At 32.6% G+C, this 25,587-nt stretch overlaps 2 protein-coding genes and 1 non-coding gene across 3 annotated transcripts; 2 read left to right on the forward strand and 1 right to left on the reverse strand.

The window, feature by feature from the left end:
• The first annotated feature begins 9,902 nt into the window (after positions 1-9,902).
• LOC108205587 (delta(8)-fatty-acid desaturase) lies at positions 9,903-13,386 on the forward strand. The gene is made up of 3 exons (XM_017375543.2): positions 9,903-10,037; positions 10,414-10,480; positions 11,935-13,386. Exons 2-3 carry the CDS (start codon positions 10,447-10,449, stop codon positions 13,263-13,265), a joined length of 1,365 nt encoding a protein of 454 aa, XP_017231032.1. The 5' UTR covers positions 9,903-10,037; positions 10,414-10,446; the 3' UTR covers positions 13,266-13,386.
• Positions 13,387-17,864: 4,478 nt separating this feature from the next.
• On the forward strand, positions 17,865-22,143 carry LOC108206106 (protein ABIL1). Its single transcript, XM_017376297.2, has 9 exons — positions 17,865-18,324; positions 19,978-20,060; positions 20,355-20,505; positions 20,602-20,701; positions 20,798-20,884; positions 20,987-21,071; positions 21,162-21,214; positions 21,291-21,388; positions 21,689-22,143. The coding sequence occupies exons 1-9, from the start codon at positions 18,235-18,237 to the stop codon at positions 21,833-21,835; spliced, it is 894 nt and encodes a 297-aa protein (XP_017231786.1). The 5' UTR covers positions 17,865-18,234; the 3' UTR covers positions 21,836-22,143.
• Positions 22,144-23,107: 964 nt separating this feature from the next.
• On the reverse strand, positions 23,108-23,179 carry TRNAG-UCC (transfer RNA glycine (anticodon UCC)). The gene has a single exon. It is a non-coding gene; the product is annotated as a tRNA-Gly (tRNA).
• Between the last annotated feature and the right edge of the window lie 2,408 nt (positions 23,180-25,587).

Raw genomic sequence — 25,587 nt, forward strand, 5'->3', positions numbered from 1 at the left:
CATTGCACCGCCAACGACCTCTCTTGAAGGGGCTATGGTGATTTTCTCATGCAGGTACAGAAGACCATACTTTGAGTGCTGAGAGAAACACTGTGAGCCAAACACTGAGAGTTAAACACTTGGTGAGATTCTGAGAAGAACCAGTTAGATATCTGAATGAGAAATATGTGAGCATGAGTGAGTGCAAACACATAGGAAATTGAGAAGAGTGAAACACTTGTGAGGTACATATAATAATAATTGGTATTGAAAGCTCACAAGTTGTTGAAAGAATTGACGGAAGCAACTACGGTTCATTCCATTTCACGGTGTGAATTTATGGTTGATGATTCTCTTGAATCAAGTGTCTTCACAGACATTGAGGAGGACTTAGGCCTTTGCCATAATTAAGCCTTTGTCTAACCTCCCAGAGCAAACAACTCTGGATCCTTAATTGGATAAGCCACTTAATGGTTGGCAACTTGTGGACCATGATTCGGATTTATCCGATGAGTCTGCAGGGACTGGGAATTATGAACTCCCATTGCACCACCGGTGACCCCCTTTAAGGGTGGCTAAGGTGATTTTCTTGCAGGTACTCAGCATTTTGGAAGCTCAGTATTTGTGTGGAGGGATACACTTACAGAACTCGTGAGTGACACCCTTACCCAAAAAACCGAGAGAAAATTGAGTGTTGAGTGATACACCTGCAGAACATTTTAGTGAGACACCCACTAATTACCAAATTTATACCTAAAGAAAAAGTGGATGTTGTTACTGGAATGTCAGTTTTACTCATTACTTTTCCGTTTGGAACCTATTCTTTCAGTATAGGGACCAACCCAATTAAAGTAAACCCTTCTTCTGAACTCTTTCTTCGACCCCAGCTTTAGTGTTGTTTAGTTCTCTATGGGGAGATTATCTTTTGGTACAGGAAGTATTGTACACGTTCCTTGACCTATTTGATACCACATATCCTCGGAGGATTCCACAACTAAGGGGGAGAATATATTTAGGGGGAGAATATATGAAAGGGGGAGGAAAAAGTAAGTTAGCTTTCTTTAGTTGTCTACAACTAAGGGGGATTAAACTACTCTTTAGCTGTGTACTATTGAGGGGGAGATTCTTCTTTCAACTAAGGAGGAGGATTGATCTTTCATCTAAAGGGAGATAGCTACTTATCACCATGGGGAACCTGATCAAGGTAACGGGAGGAGAAGTATAAGGTGATACATCTATTCTTCAGTAAGTGGTAGACATGAACTTATTCATTACCACTGAAGAATTCAATGAAGCTGCTGATTGTTCTTTGCATAATGGAATGTTTTGAATTCTCTTCAAGACAGACTATGAGGATTATCTGGCAGGTAAGCAAGAACCAAGGAAATACAGGTGATATGCACATCTGTTGTTTCTATTCATGAAATCTGGAAATGTATTATATGATCCAGAAACTTTGTAGCATTATTTACTAGTCCAGGACTTTACTTTTTATAGTGTTAGTTGAGTTATCCTCCAGAGGATTTGCTTGTTATGATTAACAAACAAATAGGGGGAGATTGTAAGTCTAAATGTAAAGACAACCCTATCTGTTACATAGGGATGATAACTCAAAAATAGAACAGGACGAGTAAATAACACTACGCCTGCACCGGAATCGGAAGATACGAAGACAAAGGTTGAAGAAGCCATCTACAGTCTTGAATGAATAAGTTCACTGGAAGAAGTTCATTAATATGTTCATGCCTCAGTGAAGAATAAAGATTGAAGTATTCAAGATTGTGGAAGCAATGAAGATGTTGTCTAAGTACTCGAAAGATTTCAGTGCAACCCCTGAAGCAAGATATTTCTATATATCTTGGTTGGTTATTTATAATCAACAAACTGAAGCATAAACTAACCCGGAACCGACTGATCAATGTTTGCTGACAAAGACGGTACAATGTTTAACTTCAGTGTTAGTCGCTTGTGAACCAGACCAGTGCACTAAGCGTCAGCACGTACGGAGCTTTGCAAAGTATTTATCGATCGAAGAATTGATCCAGTCATATCAAGTCATTTGTTCCAAAGCCAAGCCAAGTCAAGCGAAATGCCAGCTATGCCAAAGCTTACTGCTCAAATGCCATATGTCAAAGCTTCCACAGAAAGCCATATCAGGAAGTGACATTTTATATATGTGTGCACTTATATATTTGTATATGTACAAATATAATTATATATGTATATATGTATATTTAATTAAATATAATATATATAATATATATGTATATATGTTTTTAAACATATGTATATGTATATTTATATGTATATATATTTAAATAAATATATATGTATATAGTATATATATTTATATTTTACATAAACATTTATATATTTAAGTGTATATATATATATTATATTATGTGCATAAATATATGTATATTTATATGTATAGGTAATTATATATATTCTATATATATATATTAATATTTATATTTACATATAATTATATGTATATTATATATATTTGAATATATGAGAATATATTTAAATATATGTATATATATATTACTATATGTTTATATAAATATTATTTATATATATTTATATGTATATCTTTATTTATACATATATTTATATAATATTATGAATATAATATAATATATATAATATATGATTTGTGCCAACTCAAGATTTGAGCTAATTTGGCTAAGTTGGGAGAGGAGCAAACTCAAGTCAATCTCAGTCAAAGGAGTGATAACAAGGAAAGCTTTTACAATGGTGGAGCAACTTTTGACTAAGTCAAAAGACACTATGGTGGAAGCTATGTGAGGAGCAACATTTGACCGAAGTCAACAGCTCTTCCTCACTTAGAAAATTGTCTAAGTATCATCACAAGTGAAGACAATGCACTCTTGAGGAGCAAACTTTGACCAAGTCAAAGTTCGTCCCCAAGTGATGAGAGAGAACAAGGAAGCTATGTGAGGAGCAACATTTGACCAAAAGTCAAAGGCTCTTCCTCACTTAGAAAATTTTCTAAGTACATCACAATGGAGTATCCACACTCTTGAGGAGCAAACTTTGACCAAGTCAAAGTTCGTCCCCAAGAGATGAGAGAGAACAAGGGAGCACATTCACTATGGAGTTTCTTGGAGTTAGATTTATTTTGTTAAATCGAATCCGTCCAGGACGAACTCAAGTCGTCCAGGACGAACTCGTTAACCATGGTTAGTTTATGAAAGCCTATAAATATGTGATTGTGGTTCTCACAATTTACATCATCCTTCGGGATGGATGGCCAAGTGCTATGCACAAACTCTCTCAAATATACACACACCCTAGCCTAGTTTTGTACCATAAATATTTGTAGTGGATAGGGCTTGTAATATTTAGAGGAGTGGTCATTGTAGCCAACCTTCGGGTTTGGATTTGTAGCACCTTCGAGGTATTTATCAATATACAGATATACCTTGGAAAATATTGTGTGTTGGTTTAATATTTTCATATCCTCAGAAACCGACCCAATAAATATCCGGAACACGAAACCCATTACAGGACTGCAATTTATTTATCCGCAAGATTCGAAAGAATTTTAAATTGTAGTGAGTATCGTATTCAACCCCCCCTTCTACGATACTTTGGACCTAACAAAATTTGCATGTTATGTTAACAAACAAATAGGGGGAGATTGAAAGGCATATGTTCAGCCTATTTGTATTTAAAGAGGTACAACTCAACTCAGATAAGAAAGCTCAGTAAATAGCAAGTCATCGGAATCAGTACGAAGAACGTCAAATGATTTATGGAAATCATATGTCAGATAAGTTCCAGGATGCTGCTGCACGCCACTGAAAGAAGTTCATTAATATGTTCAAGCCTCAGTGCACAAATAATCTTTTGTGGCACGTCCAGGAATTCAGAAGACATAAAGTTTCTATACTTTATTTCATCAGAAGATTCCATTTAATGAAGATGTACGTACAAGACGAAGACTCGACGAACTAACCAAATTCTTATTGTTTATTTGACGAAGAATATTTGATTTAACTAGATACAGATGAACCAGACAGTACATCTATGTATCAGTTATCCAAATTAAATATTTGAAGTCAAGCAGAAGTGGTAGTTCGCTCGTTCGACAAATCAAGAAGAAATTATTCAAGTTTAAAGAAGACCGGAAGTTGTTCTACTGAAGATTGTGTGATTAAATATTTTAATAGACTATTATTTCACTTCTCAAATAATTATATTAATTATGTAATTTATTTATTAAATTAATTCACTCTCGAATTAATTTAATTTATGAATTTATATGATTAAATTAATTAAGTGAATAATTTTCTATTTTAATATACCATTTTATTTCTTTATTTAATCACAAAAATCACCTCAGCAAGACAATTCTGGATTGTCTTGCCGAGTGGATTCATCATGCTTCCAAGACAATTCTTCATTGTCTGCATTAGCCTTGATTGAATCAGCAAGACAATCTCTAATTGTCTTGCCGATTCATTTCAATGGTGTGCAAGACAATCCTTGAAGATTGTCTTGCCGAAGGCATGTGTAAGTCTGCAAGACAATCTGTTTGTCTTGTCTTGCCGAGAGACACACTTCCAGCAAGACAATCTGTTTGTCTTGTCTTGCCGAATGCTTAAGGTGTGCAAGACAATCCTCCATTGTCTTGCCGTTTGTAGTGTTTGTCTTTCTGACAAAGGAATTGTCTTCCCTTCCCTTTTGATTGTCTTACTGACTTGGTTGAAGCTTGGTAGACAATCTGAGATTGTCTTCCCTTGCCCCTTATTGTCTTGCCCAAGCCTAGATTGTCTTACCCTTCTTGTAATTGTCTTTGCTAGCTTGTAATTGTCTTGTCTAGTGATTGTCTTGCATGTACAAAGCCTTGCCTATAAATATGGCTTGGTTTCTTCATTTGAAAGTGTTCATTCACTTTGTATTCAAAGCATTTGTAAAGCTTTCAAGTTGTTAGTAACTTGCTTGTTCGTTATATCCACAGTTTTCTGTGCTTTGATAACCCGGTTGTTTTAATCACTAAATCTAGAATATACCCTGTCGAATTTATTCTACGAACTTTAGTGGACATTAAAACTGAACCATATTAATTATATAACGACTTCAAACATTGTTATATTAATTAATTATAATCTGATTAACAAATCATATTCAATCAGATTCACTTCCGCGACGATTTGGTACTGATTGTATTCAACCCCCCCCTTCTACAATCATATCTGGACCTAACATAATCTAATTAGATAATAATAATAATACCTGAGTCTACCCAGGTATGCAGTTAACCAATCAGAAAAGAGGAATTATTTTAGGACCAATCAGAAGTCATTCCTAAATTTTAGACCAATCATATTGATTCTCCAACTTTCCTTCTACCACTGTATGCAGTTAACCAATCAGAAAATAGGAATTATTTTAGGACCAATCAGAAGTCATTCCTAAATTTTAGACCAATCATATTCATTCTTCAACTTTCTTTCAACCACCTTATGCAGTTAACAAATCAGAAAAAAAGAATTATTTTAGCACTAATATTATTTATTATACAATATAATTAATCAACTCCTTTTCATTATCTGATTATAACTCAACTAATTAGACTCCTTTTCATTATCTAATTAAAAATAATCTAATTAGATAATAATAGAATTTGAGATTTACTTTAAGTAATTTAATTCAATTCAATTCAATTTATGAAAAAATAAATTATTTTAGGATGTTAACCAATAAAAAAAGAGGAATTAATTTAGTACCAATATATCATTCCTTATTTTAGACCAATAATATTTATCCGTTAACTTTAGATAATTTTAAAACAAATCAGAGTCCATCCTCAAATGCAGTTAACCAATTAAAAAGAAGAATTATTTTAGGACTGATCAGATGCCATTCCTAAATTTTAGACCAATCATATTAATTCTTCAACTTTCTTTCAACCACCTTATGCAGTTAACCAATCAGAAAAAAAAGAATTATTTATTCATCATCCAACTTTTCTTCTATTAAATTTTATCCAAAATATTAACCACATACAAGTTAATCATGAGTTAGTCAATACAATTTTTTATTATACAATATAATTAATCAGCTCCTTTTCATTATCTGATTATAACTAAACTAATTAGACTCCTTTTCATTATCTAATTAAAAATAATCTAATTAGATAATAATAGAATTTGAGATTTACTTTAAGTAATTTAATTCAATTCAATTCAATTTATGAAAAAATAAATTATTTAGGATGTTAACCAATAAAAAAAAGAGGAATTAATTTAGTACCAATATATCATTCCTTATTTTAGGCCAATGATATTCATTCGTTAACTTTAGATAATTTTAGAACAAATCAGAGTCCATCCTTATATTTTTTTTATATGAATAATCAATAATTATATGTTTAGATCAATTTGATAAATCTTTTTTAAAATTATACGAGTCTCCACACCCTACAGATTAGAACGAGCTTTTTATTTACTCGATGGCAAAGAAAAACAGTTTCCTTATGTTGCGGTGGATAAAATATTAACATGTTACATGACGTGCATGGTCTTTCGAGTATTATATGATATATAAAATTATATATTTACTATTTTAGAAAATTAAATTCACACTTAGCCAATATAAACATCGTTTTTATAATTATAAATATATAATTATAATGTGATTGGTTAACTGCATACCTGGGTAGACTCAGGTATTATAATATAGGATAAATACAAGTTAGCATCCAGAATGACCAGTTTTCATAAACCTCACAGTGATTTTATAATTTACTAAGACAAATTTTTAATTAAATCCATAAAATTTATTGACATAAGTGAATTTTTACAAGATATACACTTTTACGGTATACTCGATTGAATTTAATAATTTTTATTATTTCATAAATATGTTAAGTGCATACAAATTATCAGAAATATGGCTATAATGACAATTATGCAAATTAAATGAATATGCGTATAAATCAATTAAATTATATAATATAATAATAACGACTGATATTAGGCATGTTCCACCCGATCCGATCGACCTTAACCCAACATTACTTTATTCAATAGTGGAAATTAAAAAACATTATGACCTTGAAATTACTCGCCCGCTCGCGTCCTCATTCACTAACTAGCTCCCCAGTTCTCATATATATATTATAAAAAATTTATACATAAATATTACAATATTGTTAAAATTAAAATAATTTTATACAAGTCCACCCATAAATTTTCATATGACTAAACAATATTTCTAATTTGTTGCGGTGGTTAAAATATTAACATGTATTACGTGACATACATGGTTTTTTGAGTATTATATAATATAAAATTAAATATAAAATATTTATAATTTGTTGCGGTGGTTAAAATAATTTTATACGAGTCCACCCATAAATTTTTATATGACTAAACAATATTTCTAATTTATTGTGGTGGTTAAAATATTAACATGTATTACATGATATACATGGTCTTTTGAGTATTATATGATATAAAATTAAATATTTCATATTTTATAAAATTAAATTCATACTCATCTAATATAGTGAAAATGCACTAAATAACTAATATTTATGTAATGCATGCCCAAAATAACAAACGTCGAGTTTGATGCCTTTTTGATGCCTCTTTTAACCAATCAGTGGCGCATTCAAAGGATGCGCGTATATGAATCAAGTGATTTAACCACTACGGGGTACTTCTGATCCAAATAAAGACAACCCATGCATATTTCTTCATATCCAAAATAGCTTTGGACTCCGTGATGCTGTATGTATGATCATATATGTGTTTTCAAAAGCGAACAAAAAAAAATGACACGCATTCTGACTATGCGTGTTTGTTGGTCACGCATACTATATATGCGTAACTTGCAAGCAGATTCAAAATTTAGTCTAATCCTCACACGATTGATGCTCATGCACAAAATCAGCCAAAGCATGCGCATTAACTAGATCCGCACTCAGTATTCGCATTCAGAGAATGCGACTCTTTGTGGTTATTTTGGTCCATTTTAGTGTGGGTGATCATTATGGACAATATGCGCAGAAAATGAGTTATATTGGATATTCACCCTCTAATATAAACATCGTTTTTATAAGTGTAAATTTATAATTATAATGAGAAAAATAATATAAAATAAACACAAGTTAACATACAGAACGACCAATATAGAAATCTCACAATGACTTTACAATTTATTAGGACAAAATTTTCATTATGTTCGTGATTAAAATAGATATAAAAATAAAATATATTTATCTTCTTAAATTCATAAAATCTTATTTACATGAGTGATTTTGTTACAAATTTATACCTTTAAGGCATGCTCCATTGAATTTAATAATTTATATTACTTCGTAAATAAGTTAAGTGCATACAAATTTTCTAAACTATGGCAACGAAAACTAATCATGCGGATATAAATGAATTTTTGCGTACAAATTAGTTAAATTATATATTATAATAATAATGACTGATATCAGGGGATGCATCCACCCGACCCAATCGACCTTAATCTGACATTAATTTATTTAATACGGAAAATTGAAAAAATTTATGGCCCTCAAATTACTCGCCCAGCTCCCTTCCCTGTTTACTAACTGCCTCCCCAATCCTCATATATAGGGGTGAACAAAAAACCGTTTAACCCGCAAAACCGACCCAACCCGCACCTTATTTCGGCCGACCAAACCGAATCATTCCAAACCGAGAAGTAATTGGGTTCGTTTTTTATTAACCCGAATAAATTGGGTTGGGTCAGGGTTTTTAATTTTTTAACCCCCACCCAACCCAACCCAACCCGTTTAAAATAACATAGTCCAGTAGTCCACTATTAAAATTATAACAGTTTATCAAAGTATTGCAGCCTAGCCCATTAGCATCTGACCTAAATCATTTCTCCATGCTTCTAGTTCATAGCTTGTTATTATGTTAATTTCTCTGTAAATATTCATAAATTTATTAATAATAGTTCGTAACCATCCTTAGATTATTATGCAAATGCAAGGTGTTTGTCTATTTAACCACAATCTGTATGTAGCTTAGTAGTTTAAATCTGTTTGTCTATTTTGTACTTGTTAATCACCATAACAGAGAGTGATGGAGTTGAAAAGCAAATGCTGCAATTTATTACTAGTGCATCTATGTCTCTGGGACTGGGATTGAGTCCAGAATTTTGAAATGTTGCAATGTGTTTCTGCAATGTGTAGTCTATTTAAACTACTAAGCTACATACAAATTGTGTTTGTTAGTTTTTAATTTTGACAGGATAAAACCCGATAAACCCGACCCTACCCAACCCAACCCGACGTATGAATAATAGGGTTGGGTTGGAAATATTTTTGAGGGTTAACGGGTTCGAATTTTTATAACCCGATTAAATTGGGTTGGGTTGAATTTTTGCCCTCAACCCGGCCAACCCAACCCGTGTTCACCCCTACTCATATATACTATAAAAAAATTCATACATAAATATTACATAATTGTTGACGATAATATAATTTTATATGTACATTTTTTTTCTCATATTAGTTTTCAATATCTCATATTATAAAAACAAATTAGTTTAGATCAACATCGGTGCAAATTCAGGATTCAGTATGAAATTGAGATAATTCAGATTTTGGATCCGAAACCGGGAGCAGGGATTGCATTCGCATTCCATGATCTCTAAACGATAGTCGATCCTTATATAATATTTGATTGAAAAGAAAATATGATTATTTCATTTCATATAATATGAGGGTGTTGAGCAGAGTATTTAAGAAATAATATTATTTTTCTTAAAAATTTATACCTATATTATGTAATAAAATTATATAAATGATAAAACAATATGTACTTGAATTTGTAAGTATACAAACTTATTTTTATTTTATAAAAATAACCATTCGGTGCGTAGCACGGGTAAAATGCTAGTTTCGATATAAAGACAAAATCTGAAATAAATGCTTTAATTATTTCAGTACGTGAGATTCAATTAACTTGCACTTACTTCCCCACCGAAACTGAAAATCTTTAGTGGACGCAGTTCCGAACAACAAGAAGACCGAGTTTGAGGTGAGTTTACTCTATCCCAGAACCGAATAAATCTCGGTCTCATCAAACGGTTAAAACGCGCTTCAAAAAGATATCAACGACAATAACAACAGACAGTACACACCACCTCCCCATTTACAGAAATAAAAGATATTTTAAACAAATTAAAATGGTAAAAATAGATGCTTGAATTACAATTGTTATACATATACAAACCACGCCACCTCTCATTCATATACAAACACAATCACACATTGTTTCCTCTCTACAATACCACCGAAAATTTTCTTGGTTATTTTATAATTAAAAAGCTGTGTTCTTTTTTGTTTAGTTTTCTTGGAATTTCAGATCTTTAGCATTTTGTTATCTGGGTTAAAATCTGTTTCTTCTTTTTCAGCAAGATTTTATTTCGTCAGATTTTAATTTCTTGATGACGATTTCTGCTACTCTGCCGCTCGCTGGAGGTTAGTTTTCTCAGTTCTTGATTAATGGGTCTCTCTTTTTTGTATAATTACATAATGTGATGTGTTTTTTGGGGGTTTTGTGTTGATGGGATGATAAAGATTGTGTCTTTGGGGATTTTTGATGATGGGGTTTTCTTGTTTTGGAGAATTTCTGAGGTTTGATATGCTGTTCTATCAATATAATATACAGAAGTCCAGATTCTTTCAATATGTATGTATATGAATGTGGAATGTAAGTATCTTTGTGTTGATGTGATATACATTAGTAAGATTTGGTGTCAGTTATTCCTGATTTTCGTAAACTTGATCATTAATGTTTGAATCTTTCTGTGCTATGTGTATTGGCTTGATTTGAGATCTGAATTGTGAATTTTGATGTGTTCTATGTAAAAAGTATTTTGCTGTAGTTTTTGCTATGAATAAATCTTTTCTGTTTTTTTTAATGTTTTATTTCATCTTTATGGCTCAAAGTTTTGACAATTTTTATTTATTTGTTATTTTTGCGTTGAATGTTAGCATACTGAACGTTTGTAGCTTTTTGTTTCAATGAAAAGGATCATTATATTATTAACTAATTGACTTTATAAACTTCTGTTGGGTCAGGGTGGTATGGGTTCATAGATTTCAAATTTTCTTTTCGATATCTTGTGAGGGTGAGGGATATCAGTTTTTGGATTTGGGTTTAGTTGATGTGAAGCCTACCTCATCTTGCTGGTTTTGATAATTTAAGAAGAAATTTCTGGCCTGATGGGTTTCTGGTTTCGTTAATTCTTTGTTTGAGTATGTCATGATTCGGTGACTAACAATTATAAAATTTATAATAAGTCTTTTCGTTAGCTCTTTTTTTAATCTATTTACTGTACCTTGACAGATTTTTTGTGAATATATATTGTTCTGAAAAGTGCCGTCTTATTTCCTTTCCCAATTCTAGGCTGGTGACAGATGTTAGTAGTTGTTCGACAATTATAGGAATACCCAGAAGAAACATATTGATTTTTAAATCTCATGATAGAAAAATGGGCTATGTAATTCTATACTAAGTGCTAAGGGGAAAAGTCAGAATAGTTGATTTAAAAGGTGTATTGTTATATTATTAATCAATATATACAATTGAGGTCCCTCCACCCACCTAAACAAATGAAATTAAGTGTTCAGTACTAATCCAACTTAATGAAGCAAATTAACAAGTAATTTATGGGGTTAGCTACTTAATTGTATTATAGTGTCCGTGATTTCAGATATATCAAAAAGTAAAGAAATAACTGTGGTTGTGATCAACAAAGTAATTGTTATATCTGCCTAGCACAACCATTTTTGTTATGTAATCTTTGTTAAGAATTCTTGAAGATTGTTGCATCTTCTTTGTAATGTGTAATTGTTGATATAAGTATAGTTTGTACATCTTGATTGATTTTGTGATGGATACTGACGTGCCTGTGATTTATTCTCTTCAGCTATCAGCTCAATGGTTACTTCTAAGAAGTATATTACAAGTGAAGAGCTTGGGAAACATAACAAGCGTGAAGATCTGTGGATTTCTATTCAGGGAAAGGTTTACAATGTCACTGAATGGGCTAAGGAACACCCAGGTGGGGATATCCCACTCTTAAATTTGGCTGGACAGGACGTGACAGATGCATTCATTGCTTTCCATCCCGGTTCTGCTTGGAAATATCTTGACAAATTCTTTACTGGGTATCACCTCGCAGACTATGAAGTTTCAGATGTATCGAAGGATTATAGAAAACTTGCTGCCGAGTTTGCAAAAGCTGGAATGTTTGAAAAGAAAGGGCATATCGTAATCTACTCAATTTGTTTTGTAGCTTTGTTGCTTTCAGCATGTGTATATGGTGTATTGGCTTCAGACAAATTCTCAGTTCATATGTTATCTGGAGCATTGTTGGGATTCACTTGGATTCAAGTGGCTTATATGGGTCATGATGCTGGACACTATCAAGCAATGTCAAGTCGTGGATGGAACAAAGTTGCTGGTATTATTATTGGCAATTGTATTACTGGAATCAGCATTGCTTGGTGGAAATGGACTCATAACGCTCATCACATAGCTTGCAATAGCCTCGACTATGATCCCGACCTTCAGCACTTGCCCATGCTAGCAGTGTCAGACAGTTTCTTCCAGTCGTTGACATCAAAATTTTACAATAGGAAACTGACGTTTGATCCAGTAGCTAAATTCTTCGTGAGCTACCAACACTTGTCATACTACCCGGTCATGTGTGTGGCGAGAGTCAACCTTTATCTGCAAACATTGTTACTATTGTGCTCCAAGAGGAGAATACCAGACAGGGCTCTTAACATAATTGGGACCATTGTTTTCTGGACATGGTTTCCTCTGCTTGTTTCTTGCTTACCCAATTGGACCGAAAGGGTGTTGTTTGTGCTGGTAAGCTTCTGTGTCTGTGCTATTCAACATGTTCAGTTCACCTTGAACCATTTTGCGGCAGATGTTTATGTGGGACCTCCTACGGGGAACAATTGGTTTGAGAAACAAGCCGGAGGGACGATAGACATTGCGTGCTATCCATGGATGGATTGGTTCTATGGTGGTTTGCAGTTTCAGCTCGAGCACCATTTGTTTCCCAGGTTGCCTCGAACTCATTTGAGGAGCATTTCTCCTATCGTGCAAGACCTTTGCAAGAAGCACAATCTTCCTTACAGAAGCTTGTCTTTCTTTGAGGCCAATGTAGCGACGCTCAAGACTCTTAAGACTGCAGCCTTTCAGGCTCGTGGTTTGCTCTGGGAAGCAGTCAACACTCATGGTTGATGGGTTATATGTGATCATGTTTACACCAACCCATCAGTTTGGATGAGAAACTCAACTTTTGTATCAGGATTTTTTGTAACTCTTTTGTTCTTTAAACTATTTTAGGTTGCATTATGTTCTATTTTTATTTTTTCAAACTTCTTTCTCATCTTGGGATCCCAGGAGTTCCATGGCATAGCCGTGGCGGATTTGATGGCACTTGCGATTTCAAGCTGGGTAAGAATGCATATATTTTTTCTAACGTTTGAAACTAGAAACTCTACTTAATATAATGAGCAAGGTGATTTATGAATCTTGACAGACTGAATGGACTATCTTAGTCCAAGGTGTTGCATGTTGCTTGTCAATATCAGTAGACTAAATTGTTGCTCTTAGTTGTTGATTAATTACTCTTAATAGTGCTATACAGAGCCATGGTTTTCCACAATTACCAACTAATAAGTCTCCGTTAGGCCACCATTGAAGGCCTGACACTAGACTCGCTCTTTGAATATTTCCTTGTTCAAAGTGTTGCGTTTGATTATTATAATTGAATCCATTTGTTGATATTTGTCTTGTTCTTCAAAAATATCTGGTCGGGTAAAAACTCCATTACACAAAGAAGATCATTAAACATAAATACAAAAATATCACTTATATATTAGAAATACGAAATGATATCACTTAAACAACTCAAAAGCACAAGAACACTATTGAGAATTTCTCTTCAATAGTTCCAACATTAATAATTAAATTATATTTACATTCATATTATTGCATCGACTACTTTAATCTAATAATTGTTTGTAGTGTAAAATTAGTTTTGAAATTATAAAATAAAAGTTAAATATTAAAATAATTGCATGATATAAATTTAGTTTTGGAAACAAAAACTAATGAATAGCTCTTAAAAGGTAATATTGAAAATTTAAATGGACAGCAACTAATTTGAAGCAACTTTTCCTTTTTTTTAATTTAAAGTTGCTATTATGAAATCATGAAAATAACATTTTTTTTATTACTTCTATGTAGAATATACGATACATGTAATCATGGACGAAACCAGCAAACATCTGTAAGGGGGTCAAAAAAAAATTCTTCGATACAGTAAAATTTTTCATCAGCACTGTAAAATATTCATTATAAAATAAATACAAAAATACTATTTAAAAAATTATAGTAGAGCTTGCGTTCTTTTAAATCAGGAAATCAAATTTATAATTGTGTCAACAAAAATATTTAGCTATTTCTCGTTAAATATATATAAGTATAAAATGATCAGGAAACTCATCATAATAACTCTAAGTTATACAGTAATCTTTAATTAGCAAGTAACACACATTAAATGAAATTGTATTTTGACAATATCTCAAAAATTAAATATTATGTTTATTATATTTACTCCTTTTCAAAAAAAAATGTTTATTATACTTAAAAAAAATATATTATGCTTATTTAGAAGATGACAAGTTATAATTTAAATAAGTAAAAATATTACCTGGATGATGAAATTTAAATTGAAGATGAGTAGATCAATATTAATATTAAATAATAAATTGATAATGCACGAGGACTAACTATTCTATGAAAATGAAAAAGTGAAGTGAATTATAAGTTTCTTGAATAAGACCTCCACCAAAGATTCTTATTTTTAAAGAAGAACCATATTGACATTTATATTTATCACATATCACATTTTACGATTTTTTTAAATAGTATAATTGTATATATATCCATATTTTTGTTTATTTTTATTTTTTAATTTGGTTTAATACAATAAATTAGAAAAATCTAAGAATTAAAACTTTATTTTAAAATGTTAAATATTTCTTAGAAGCAAACAAATATTTTTTGAGGGGGGCCAAATATTTATATTTATATAAATATATAAATAAAATATAATTTTTTTCAAAATTATATAATAAAAATTACAATACTATAAAAATTCTAGAGAGGCCATGGCCCTTGTGGACGCTATGTAACTTCGTCCCTGCACCGTGTAATTATTCGACATCTCGATGAATATGCACTGCAGGCTGAAGCAATGATGTACATATACAAACTTATCTCTTTCGTTTTGTATATTATGATGTCCGGGTGGCACGTGCCATATCCAGTAATACCATGTGATCTGCGACTGGCCATGGCATATTTATTGGAGTAAGAATTTAGGGAATTATTGTATCGCAAACATTTTTACTTTGGAGCCTTGATTTTAGCTTTCATTTTTCTGCTCCGTACTTGATTTCTTGCTTTAAAATTTTGGTTTATAACTTATTCTGTAATAGCAAGGAAAAGTAGCAAGCTGATTTCAACACTTGCCTCTTCAGAACTTTACTCAAAACTAGCCCTAAAAACCGTGTAAGGCACGGGTACATTTTATAGTATTTCGATTTATAAGTACATTAATTTTTTCAAAAAATTAGATGCGACCAGTTTCTAGTATTTCGATGCACTCAAATTTTTCTACAAAACCACAAATTTTTTAATAAATATCAGACAAAAAGATAAATCTATCTTTTGACACGAATAAAAAGTCTCGTGAATTTACTTGCTCATATGCCCCATGTTCGGCTATTATTTGTTCGGCTATTATTTGATGCGACTAGTTTAATATTATAGAATTTAAAATGATTGTTGACATATATATTTTATAAATATTTAGTTAATTTATCGTCATGACTATCGGTCTAACTTTCTAATATTATTGTGTTCTTAACAAATTATGCATGCTATTTTTTACATCAGTTTTAAGAATTTTACTCGTTTGAACAATTTTATTTGGCTTGAATTTTCATAGTTCTCCATCCATGCTACAAAAGGTTCAAGTTTTGAATCCCGACAACAACATATCACAATAAATTATTAATTCAAACACATTTAAGAAAAATATTAAGTATTATTATACACACGTGCATCGCACATTTTATAGGCGAGTATATTATTAAAGCTAGAATAAAAAATAAAAATATGAAATATTTTTTTGTTCGCACGACACACACATATTATATGTATGATATTATAATGCAAATGACAAGTTAGCATAGTGGTGTAAAAGAAGTGGATGCTAGTAGATGTTCGATTCTACAAAACTACAAATTTTTAACAAATATTAGTAAAAAAGATAAATCTATCTTTTTGCACGAATAAGAAGTCTCACAATTTACTTGCTCACATGCCCTATGTTGGGTTATTATTAATACTAACCTTTAACCCGTGCGAAGCACGGGCGAGTATAGAATTCGTAATTTATTAATTATAATTTAAATTTTAACATCATTTTATTTATATTTTAGTATTAATGAATTAGATTTTAACCAGATTATATTTACCAACTGATTACATTACAAATTATACCAATATCAGTTTATTATAATATTGTATATAAATAATATATAAATTATATTTAAACGAATAATGGAGGAGTTTTTTTTATCTTGTATTACATCACAAGTGTTTGTAATTTGAACAGTATAAAACTCTTTAATATTGTAAGAGCAAGAGAAGTCTACATGTGATCGACTTGTAGTTATAAAGAAGATGACCAAACCAAAATTGTGTACGACTACAAATTAAACCTATGTTGGCTTATTATATTATAGTATAGTATAGATAATAGATAATAGAAGATGCATAAACATTTTTTTTAGTTTCAAACGTATTCATCATCAGAATCCGTTAAAACGAAAGCCATAAATTCATAAATTTTCTCTGATTAAAAATTAGGAAAATATCAAAGGTACCAATTAGGATTATAAATGAGTACGAAATGATAGAATGTAATTTTTTAATTGAAATAATTTTGATAATAATAATGAACCATTGCGTATATATTAATCTTCCCCATCAAAAAAATTTATAAATAGTCGTATTACGATGCCACATTATTTTATAACATATTTTGTATACAGTTTGGCAGTGATTGTTACTTTAAAAATTATTCGGACATGATAATAATTAATATGATAGATAAATAACGGTTTGTTTACATATTTTTTTATCAAGACATTGGGTAATTAGCAAGAATGAAGTTAATTCTTTAACTAAAATTATCAGATACTCCCTCTGTCCCTCTCATTTATTTACACTTACTATTTTGGGATGTCCCTCTCATTTCTTTACATTACTATAAATAATAAATTTTTCTCATCATTACACCCACTATCTTCCCCTACTATCTCATATTTAACAATAAAAACTACTATTACACCCACTACTTCCCTCCACTATCTCAAATCTATTATTAAATATTGGTAGGTCCCACCACTTTACCCACTTTTCATCTAACTTTACTCATTTTCCATACATTGTCTTGGTCTCCGTGTCCCCCTCCTATGTAAACAATTGAGGGGGACGGAGGGAGTATGTAATAATTTGCATGTTTACTATATACATGAAAATAATTTAATTTAAAAAGAACTGAAGTAATTTTAATCTACTAACTAATAAATATTAATATTAAAATCTCTAATTTATTGTAATATACAGATACGATATTATGACGGATTTAGTAAACAAAATGGCAGAGTCAAGACATGAGCGAAATAAATTTGGGTGGAGCAAGCAAAAGGACAGCTGCGGTTAGTTTAAATGCTGTCACAACACAACCAACTCCACTCTGTCATGAGAAGCACACGAATCTGAATTCCCATCCCACTTATTACTCGTACTCTCAATTTTACAAAATTTCACTCACCATACACTCATTACCCCCAATCTTTTTTTTACTGTTGTCAGCGGAGCTGTAATTCTCGAGTTTTCTTCGATTTCACTCATTCTCTCGTTGTATTTCTCTTTCATCTTCCGCTATTCCATTCCTTTCATTTACCAACACTCCGTAATCTTTTACTTGACTCTAAAGTCCATATATGCGCATCATTTAGATTGTATCTCTTATTTCATAATCATACTTGTTGCTAGTGATTTCAATTGTTGTAAGTTGTTATAGATCGTTAGGGTTTGTTTTGTGGTTTTGATTGATCTGTTTTTGATGGATCACCAATCACGCTCTGATAATCACCCTTTGACGTATGATGAAGTCTCCATGGAGCATAGTAAGAGCTTCGTCAAAGCTTTGCAGGTCTCTCTCTCTCTCTCCCTCTCCCTCTCTCTCTCTCTCCCCCCCCCCCCCCCTCTCATTTTTGTTTCGCTCAGATCTGCCTGATTCGTTTTATATGATAGCTTCGCTATCGTTTACTAGTTGTGCTTTGGTTTGCTTGATTATGCCTAATTTCCGGAAGGATGACTTTGTTGTGTATGTGTGACTTGATATGCCACTATTGTAGTTTGTTATTGCACTGAGGTGTCAAGATCATTGGCATTGTTTTGTGAATTTACTTGGCTAGATCGCTCTCTATTAAGTCCATATCGGCAAACTACTTGTAATGTTTACCTGAATATGTTTTGTGCTTAAAATCAAGATATCAAGATATCTATTAGAGAATGAGTCGAGCTTGTATAAATGGATATGAGGACGTCTACTCAATGCGATTAGTATAAATGCAATTAGTATCTACTCAAGGAAATTATGACTGCTTTTATTTAGAAATTGAACTTTTTATTATATATTTAGGGAACCTCACTCCGACATTGTGGTCCTAGTGAGGTTCCTGAATATATAATAAACAATTCAATTTAAGCGAGGTTCCTGAATATATATTAAACAATTCAATTTCTAAAAAGTGGGGACTCTATATTGAATGAGCAGTAATGTTTCTCATTATTATTAGAGTATTAAATTCAAAATCTATTAGCAAAAAAATAATGTAAAAAATGTGGGAAAGAGTGTGCAATAGGTGATAAGTGAATATTTAATCATTAAAAATCAGATGAGGAATGTGTTAGCCATGACCTATTTATGAGGAATGAAAAGTGGATAATGACTAGAACTGTGTTGGAGTGGATTATTGTAGCATATTCCTCAAAATTATAGTTTAGGACATCAAATAGCTAAGCTATTGGAGATGCTCTTAGCCTCTTACTTATTACTTACTTTTAAGGGACCTCTCTCTTCTCCTAAGATTATCCTACCTTATTTTCACTAACTCACTCCCTCTCTCATTGATAGAAAATACTTTTAACAATAAAATATTAAATAAGGAATAAGAACAAGGAACATTGTTGGAGATGAAAATACCTAGTTATATTCCAAGTTACTAGGATCTATCAATTTATATTTAAGTTCAGGAATGAGTTAGGAAACAGTTGGACTTGCTCTAACCTTTAAGGGAGTACTAGGGTATGCGTCTGATTGGTCTTTTTAGAAAATTATCATGTATCTAATACAAGTTCACATACAATTCTTCTACCTTCATCTATTTGAAGCAACTATACAATTGAATACTTCAGAATTTCTATAAAAATTGCAATAATTTATTCTGAAGCAAGGCTATCATCTGTTTCTGTTTGCTTTAGCTGCTTTGAAGATATTGGCTTTAACTGAAATACATTAATGCTGATAACTTCTATCTTTGGAAATGTTTGTACGTGTTAACAAGTATTGGATGAATTACAAATATCATTGCTAATCTTATGTTCCATTCACGCATATAGAAGTATCATCAGTATTATGTTTCTTAAACCTTGGTTAAAAGTATCAGTGCATGCAACACTTCAACTCTACTCAAAGTTATGTAATGTTCGATATTTACTAATTTATCACAAAAGAGTAGTCAATGAATTCATTTGACAGTAAATTAATATATATTTACTTGCTTATGGGATTCATTCACAGGAACTCAAGAACTTAAGGCCTCAACTTTATTCGGCTGCAGAATATTGTGAGAAGTCTTACCTTCACAGTGAACAAAAACAAATGTAAGGCAGAGACTACTTATAAGTTTGCGAATTAAAAATCTCTGGACTGTATTAAGACTTGATATCTTTCACCATCAACCTTTTTGAGCTTTAAATATATTGCATGTAGGTATGAAACGGCTGGCTTTTTATACTACCTTGTTGGTTCACTTTACATGATGCTGTATATATATCAGAAACTAGATTAGCAAACATGTTTATCCTTGATAATCCTATCATCATTATCATTCCAGCCATAGAAATGTGAAATAAATCAATCCTCGACATATTGTAATAATAATAATTATGAAACAGGGTACTGGATAACCTGAAAGATTACACTGTACGGGCTCTTGTGAATGCAGTTGACCACCTGGGCACTGTTGCTTACAAACTGACGGATTTACTTGACCAGCAAAAGTCAGAGGTCTCAACAGTGGAACTTAAACTTTCATGTTTAGATCAGGTATTGGTGCTGCAATGCTAATTATATTACTGTCAAAATAAATTATCATACATTCATACTGGCAGAGGCTGAAATTCATATCCTTTTTTATGAAAGCAACTTTTGACATGCCAAACTTATACTGATAATGAGGGCTTAAGGCAGCAACAGTTACTAGCTATCATTCCCAGGCATCACAAGCACTACATATTGCCAAGTAAGAATTACTAGAAGCTGAATTAATCTTGTGATAGATGATCATGGATGATATCCATTATAATGTTTCTCATTTTTCTTTTACTTCCTATGCCAGATACTGTCAACAAAAAGGTCCACTTTAGCCCACAAATTCCAGCTGATGCTAGGCAAACTCTCCAATCAAAACCTCGGTTTGCTTCAGGTATAGTCTTTTTCTAGACATAAATGCTTGGTGCCTATTCATTCCAGGGTTAGAATATATACATATAACAAATTGCATCTCTAATCTCTCAACTGAACTTAGGGACCCCACCACCTAACACTTTGTCATGGCATTTAGCATCAGAAACCAAGTCTACCCTGAAAGGCACCCCACGGTCATCAGTAAAGTAAGTTGCGCATGTTGAAGTAATTAATTAATGAATGCAAAATTGCTTTCAAGACAACTTGAATATATTGGCTGCTTGTTATCTGTGCAGCACTGAGGATTTGAGAACTTCTGGCATAAGTTCCGGGGCATTTAATTTAGTAGGTATGCATAATATATATAGTACAACCGTGCAAGTGACAGTGCTTTGATTTGTTCATAGTATTTCTTCCATATACAGATGAGGCTGGCCGGACAAAGTCTTCCGCAGCTAATATTCACTTGCCTAAAATAGGGCCTGCTTCAGCTGCAGCTATGCATACATTGGGTGTCACACGGGTAAGTTCAATTCAGCAACTTAAGACATGCCTTACATTTTCCTGAATGTACCATTTGCAAATTAGAGTAGCTACGTGTTTTAGTTGCATGAGTTTAGGCTTTAGCAATGTGTCAGTTGTAATGTTTGCCTTTATGATTGTGGATCTATCCCAAACTTAGGTCGCATTTTACATATAGTGGTCATAGCTTTACCATGTCAACTAGTACTTATAGTCATTTTGGCATCTGCCTACCTGAATTTGACATATTCATTCTTAAAACGCCTGATCCTATTAAATTAATTCAAACTTTCTTTTGCAGGATCCTCTAGATAGCACTAAACCCATGACAGCATTCCGATCGTTTGATGAACCCACAAAACGTGCAATTGTTCGGACCCCTGTTCGTAGCAAGAGCGTGCTTTCAGCTTTCTTTGTTAAACAGAAGGGGAAGAAACTGAAGACATAAAGACTTGTGATATGTGAGCTACACGATTTCTACAATTGTATATCTGGGGAATTCCTCAAATTATCACTTTCTACCCCACCTGATCCATTCTCAGTTGAGCTTAGTGAATATCTGGAGGACTTAACCTTTGTCCAAGTGAAATGAGCAGAATTATGTACAATCTTCGTTACTAGACTAATCTCAGATGATGTACAATGACAATGTACTCCTGTATATTCTACAATTGACAACGCAGCGATATATTTTGTTTTTTTATTTTCATTGAAGTACAAAAACAATTGCAATGAAACTTCATTCCTTCTGCTTCATTTTTATTCTCGTCTTCCTCCTTACTTCAATAATAATTCCTGAGAGGGCTGTGGTGTCCTATGTCTCAAGGATCCCATTTATTAGGCATCTCAACTATGTCTCAAGGATCCCATTTATTAAGTGCAGAACTGGCTAAGGCCCTATATTGTGGCTACTTGTCAGTATGAGACAATTAGCTCAATAATTTGTTGTATATATCTGATATATTAGATCCAAAGCTCTCGGGTAATGGTCCTACAATGTCGAAGTAGTAACAACTGACCAACTATTTCAGGTGGACCTGTATTTGCTCCCACAAACAGCATTCCCAACTGGAGGTTTATACTTCAAGAACCCTGACTGGGTGCAGGAAACCAAGGGAAAGCAGGTCCTTATTCATAACAATTATTTTGTTGGCTTTGATAAGAAGATAAAGCGATTTAAAGAATATGGCCTCTGGTTGGTGCATGATCATGCATCCGAGTCCCCTTTTGGTAGAATATCATGACACTTGAGCTCCAAACAATGAACTCGTGTTCTCTGTCAAGGATATCAAGCAAAAAACTTTTGAAACAGGAGTATTCTCCCTTGCACCAATCAGTTGTGGTCTCTGTGAGATACTTGGAACACAAAGTGATTAGTGACTCAACTTTTCTAGCAGAGAAGAACATCAAAGCATAAGTCTTGAGTCTGTTGATATGGTTTTGCTACTATTCTAGTTTTAGCTTCTTTACAATGATAAAACAAGAGTATCAAAGTAGGGACTCATCCAAGATGATTATTGTCTCGTTTTTCTGCATACTTGCTACAAAAATGATCATATAAGCCATGGGCCATGTAAATGTGTTGTTATATTGAAATGTGGATTCCGCAAATGCTGTAGCTTTGACTGAAACTGAACTAATAGCATGAATTAAATCTTACTAATGTAATACCAAATTAAAACCCGCTCATGCAATTCGGAAAGTACAACAAAAAAAGTGATGCGTTTGCCGGGAGTCGAACCCGGGTCTATTGCTTGGAAGGCAATTATCCTAACCGTTGGACTACAAACGCAGATGGCATATTTTAAGAAATATCTGTAGTGTTCAATCTATTTGTCTAAATCTGGTAATCTTGTAAAAGGTAACTTTGGTAGTCTTTACCACAGAGGAAACTTAAATATACTTGGCAGAATTGGAGTCCATTTATAATTTATAAATAAAATATCTTATAAAACATGTTATCTTGCAAAACATATTTTGCAAATATCATTACTTGATGAAATCTTACAAATCTTAAAGTGCTGAGAAAGTTGGTAACTTGATAGTTTCATGTACTAGGCTACTTGTGCTGCTGGATCATACTTTAACTCTCTAGAAGCGAATTCTCACTCTGGATGATATCGACATTTGCTTCAAGTCGATCGTAGAGTAGTATCTTTCGGAACTTCCACATATCTATGATGAGGTGTATAAAGGTATTTTTATATGTATTAATCTATTTTGTGTATTATAAAACACCTCGCCTTCACTTTTTGAGAAGATGATCGAGGTTACATTGATTGAACAGAACAATCTACAATAGCCAAATCAAAACAGCATTCCCAAGGGGAGACGTTAACTTGGGAAGATATTCAGAAGATGAGATACTCGTGGAACGTCGTGTGTGAGACTCTCAGGTTCATACCGCCTGCATAGCACTCGGAGGCTTTAGAGAGGCTGTTAATGACTTTACATATGCTGATTTCAGCATTCCCAAGGGATGGAAGGTAACAGAAAATGAAAATTGCTCTTTACATATATATCACCAACAAATTAAAAAATTTCACAGTTAGCATAAAATGGTATTTATTGTATTTTTTTTTGAAGACATTGTGGACAGTGCATACAACACACAAGGATCCAAAATATTTTACAGATCCAGAAACATTTGATCCGTTAAGATTCGAAGGGAAAGGGCCTGCTCCGACTACTTATGTACCTTTTGGTGGAGGATCTAGAATGTGTCTAGGAAGAGAGTACGCTCGTCTTGAAATTCTGGTGTTTATTTATAACATTGTTACCAAGTTCAAATTGGAGAAGGTGAATCCACAAGAAAAGACAGAATTGTACTTTCTCCCTGTGCCAACGGAAGGACTTTTTGTGCGTCTAACTTGTCATAAAATGTAGATAAAATCATTCAAGAACATGTGTGTGTCTTTGTGTTATGAATAAAGTGAGCTTGTCTTTGCTCCGTGCATGTATTTACAACGAATCTTCATGTAGATCAAGTTCTGATCACTATGAACATATATATTTTTGAGTTCACTGGAGTCATAAATTCATGTTGATGATACTACATAAATCATAAGTCATAAGGATGATGTTGATTTTTAGCATTGTATCCTAAGGACTGAAATATTGATGATTGTACCAAGAATTCAGATTTTAAGAGGGTTCTAGTGTAAATGAACATGAAAGTACTGAAGTTGTATGGTTGGGAGACCCACTTTAGAAGTGTCTAGGACTCTGCCTTACGACCATCACAATTATTCTTCAAACTATCTTTCTACTTTTTACTTTCAGAGACACCAAATTTCAATCTAAACAAATAAAAAGAAAGAGGAAAAAAGAGGACAAAAGAAGAAAAAACAGAGAGAGGGTCTTCCAGTACCAAAATAGATGAAGCGGGAACGATCCGCTCAGACATGAGCTTGTTAGATGAAAACTTGACCAACTGTATAGCTTGAGTTTCGGTATCAGGATCAGAGTCCAAGTTGGGCCTTTCCTCTGTGGGTTCAGTAGGAGTATGGTCCTCTTGAGGAGCAGCATTGAGAGGGAATTCAAGTTGTTTTTCCTCATATTTAGAGGAATTCTCTTTGTTGAATTTGGATTGACCGTGTTTTTTTCCATCAGAAAGTAGCTCCTCACTGGTTCTTTCGCATGTAGTGATTTTTTCTTTGATCTTTTCTTACAAAAGAAAAAGACAAAGAGCAAATTAAACCAAACATAAAATGCACAAACTAAATTCAAACAATTATCAGATATACTATGATTATGAAATAAGAATACTAGCAATCTTCTTTTTTGATTACTTCAATGCTGGTCTTCTTGTACTCGCAGCCATCAGTACGCTCAATAGTCTCAACAAAAACCTCTGCATCCGTGGGTGCACACTGATCAATTATCTTCTTTTTCTAGAAAAAATAACAAGTCATAGACAAAGCGGGTCCTCGATGCCAATGTCCAGTTTATCTTTTTTTGAATATCTAAATCCTTAGCAAACAAACAAGTCATCTCCACCTTAATTAGAATATTCAATACCAAATATTCAATACCAAAATGATAACACAGAAAATAAAATTTTAATATTTATTCAATGTAATTTTTTACCGTTGCACAAGATTATCTACAATACTAGTAGATAACAATAATTATTAAACTAACATATGGTTAGAATTTTATAATTTTATTATATTATTATGAAAAAACTTTCATATTAAT

Source organism: Daucus carota, chromosome 2 (assembly GCF_001625215.2).
Source record: "Daucus carota subsp. sativus chromosome 2, DH1 v3.0, whole genome shotgun sequence".
Lineage (NCBI taxonomy): Eukaryota > Viridiplantae > Streptophyta > Magnoliopsida > Apiales > Apiaceae > Daucus > Daucus carota.

Coding starts and splice junctions, on each gene's coding strand:
- LOC108205587 (XM_017375543.2), top strand. CDS start 10,447: ATGACGATTTCTGCTACTCTGCCGCTCGCTGGAG. Junction 10,481..11,934: donor TACTCTGCCGCTCGCTGGAG/GTTAGTTTTCTC, acceptor TATTCTCTTCAG/CTATCAGCTCAATGGTTACT.
- LOC108206106 (XM_017376297.2), top strand. CDS start 18,235: ATGGATCACCAATCACGCTCTGATAATCACCCTTTGACGTATGATGAA. Junction 20,885..20,986: donor AAAACCTCGGTTTGCTTCAG/GTATAGTCTTTT, acceptor AACTGAACTTAG/GGACCCCACCACCTAACACT. Junction 21,072..21,161: donor ACCCCACGGTCATCAGTAAA/GTAAGTTGCGCA, acceptor TTATCTGTGCAG/CACTGAGGATTTGAGAACTT.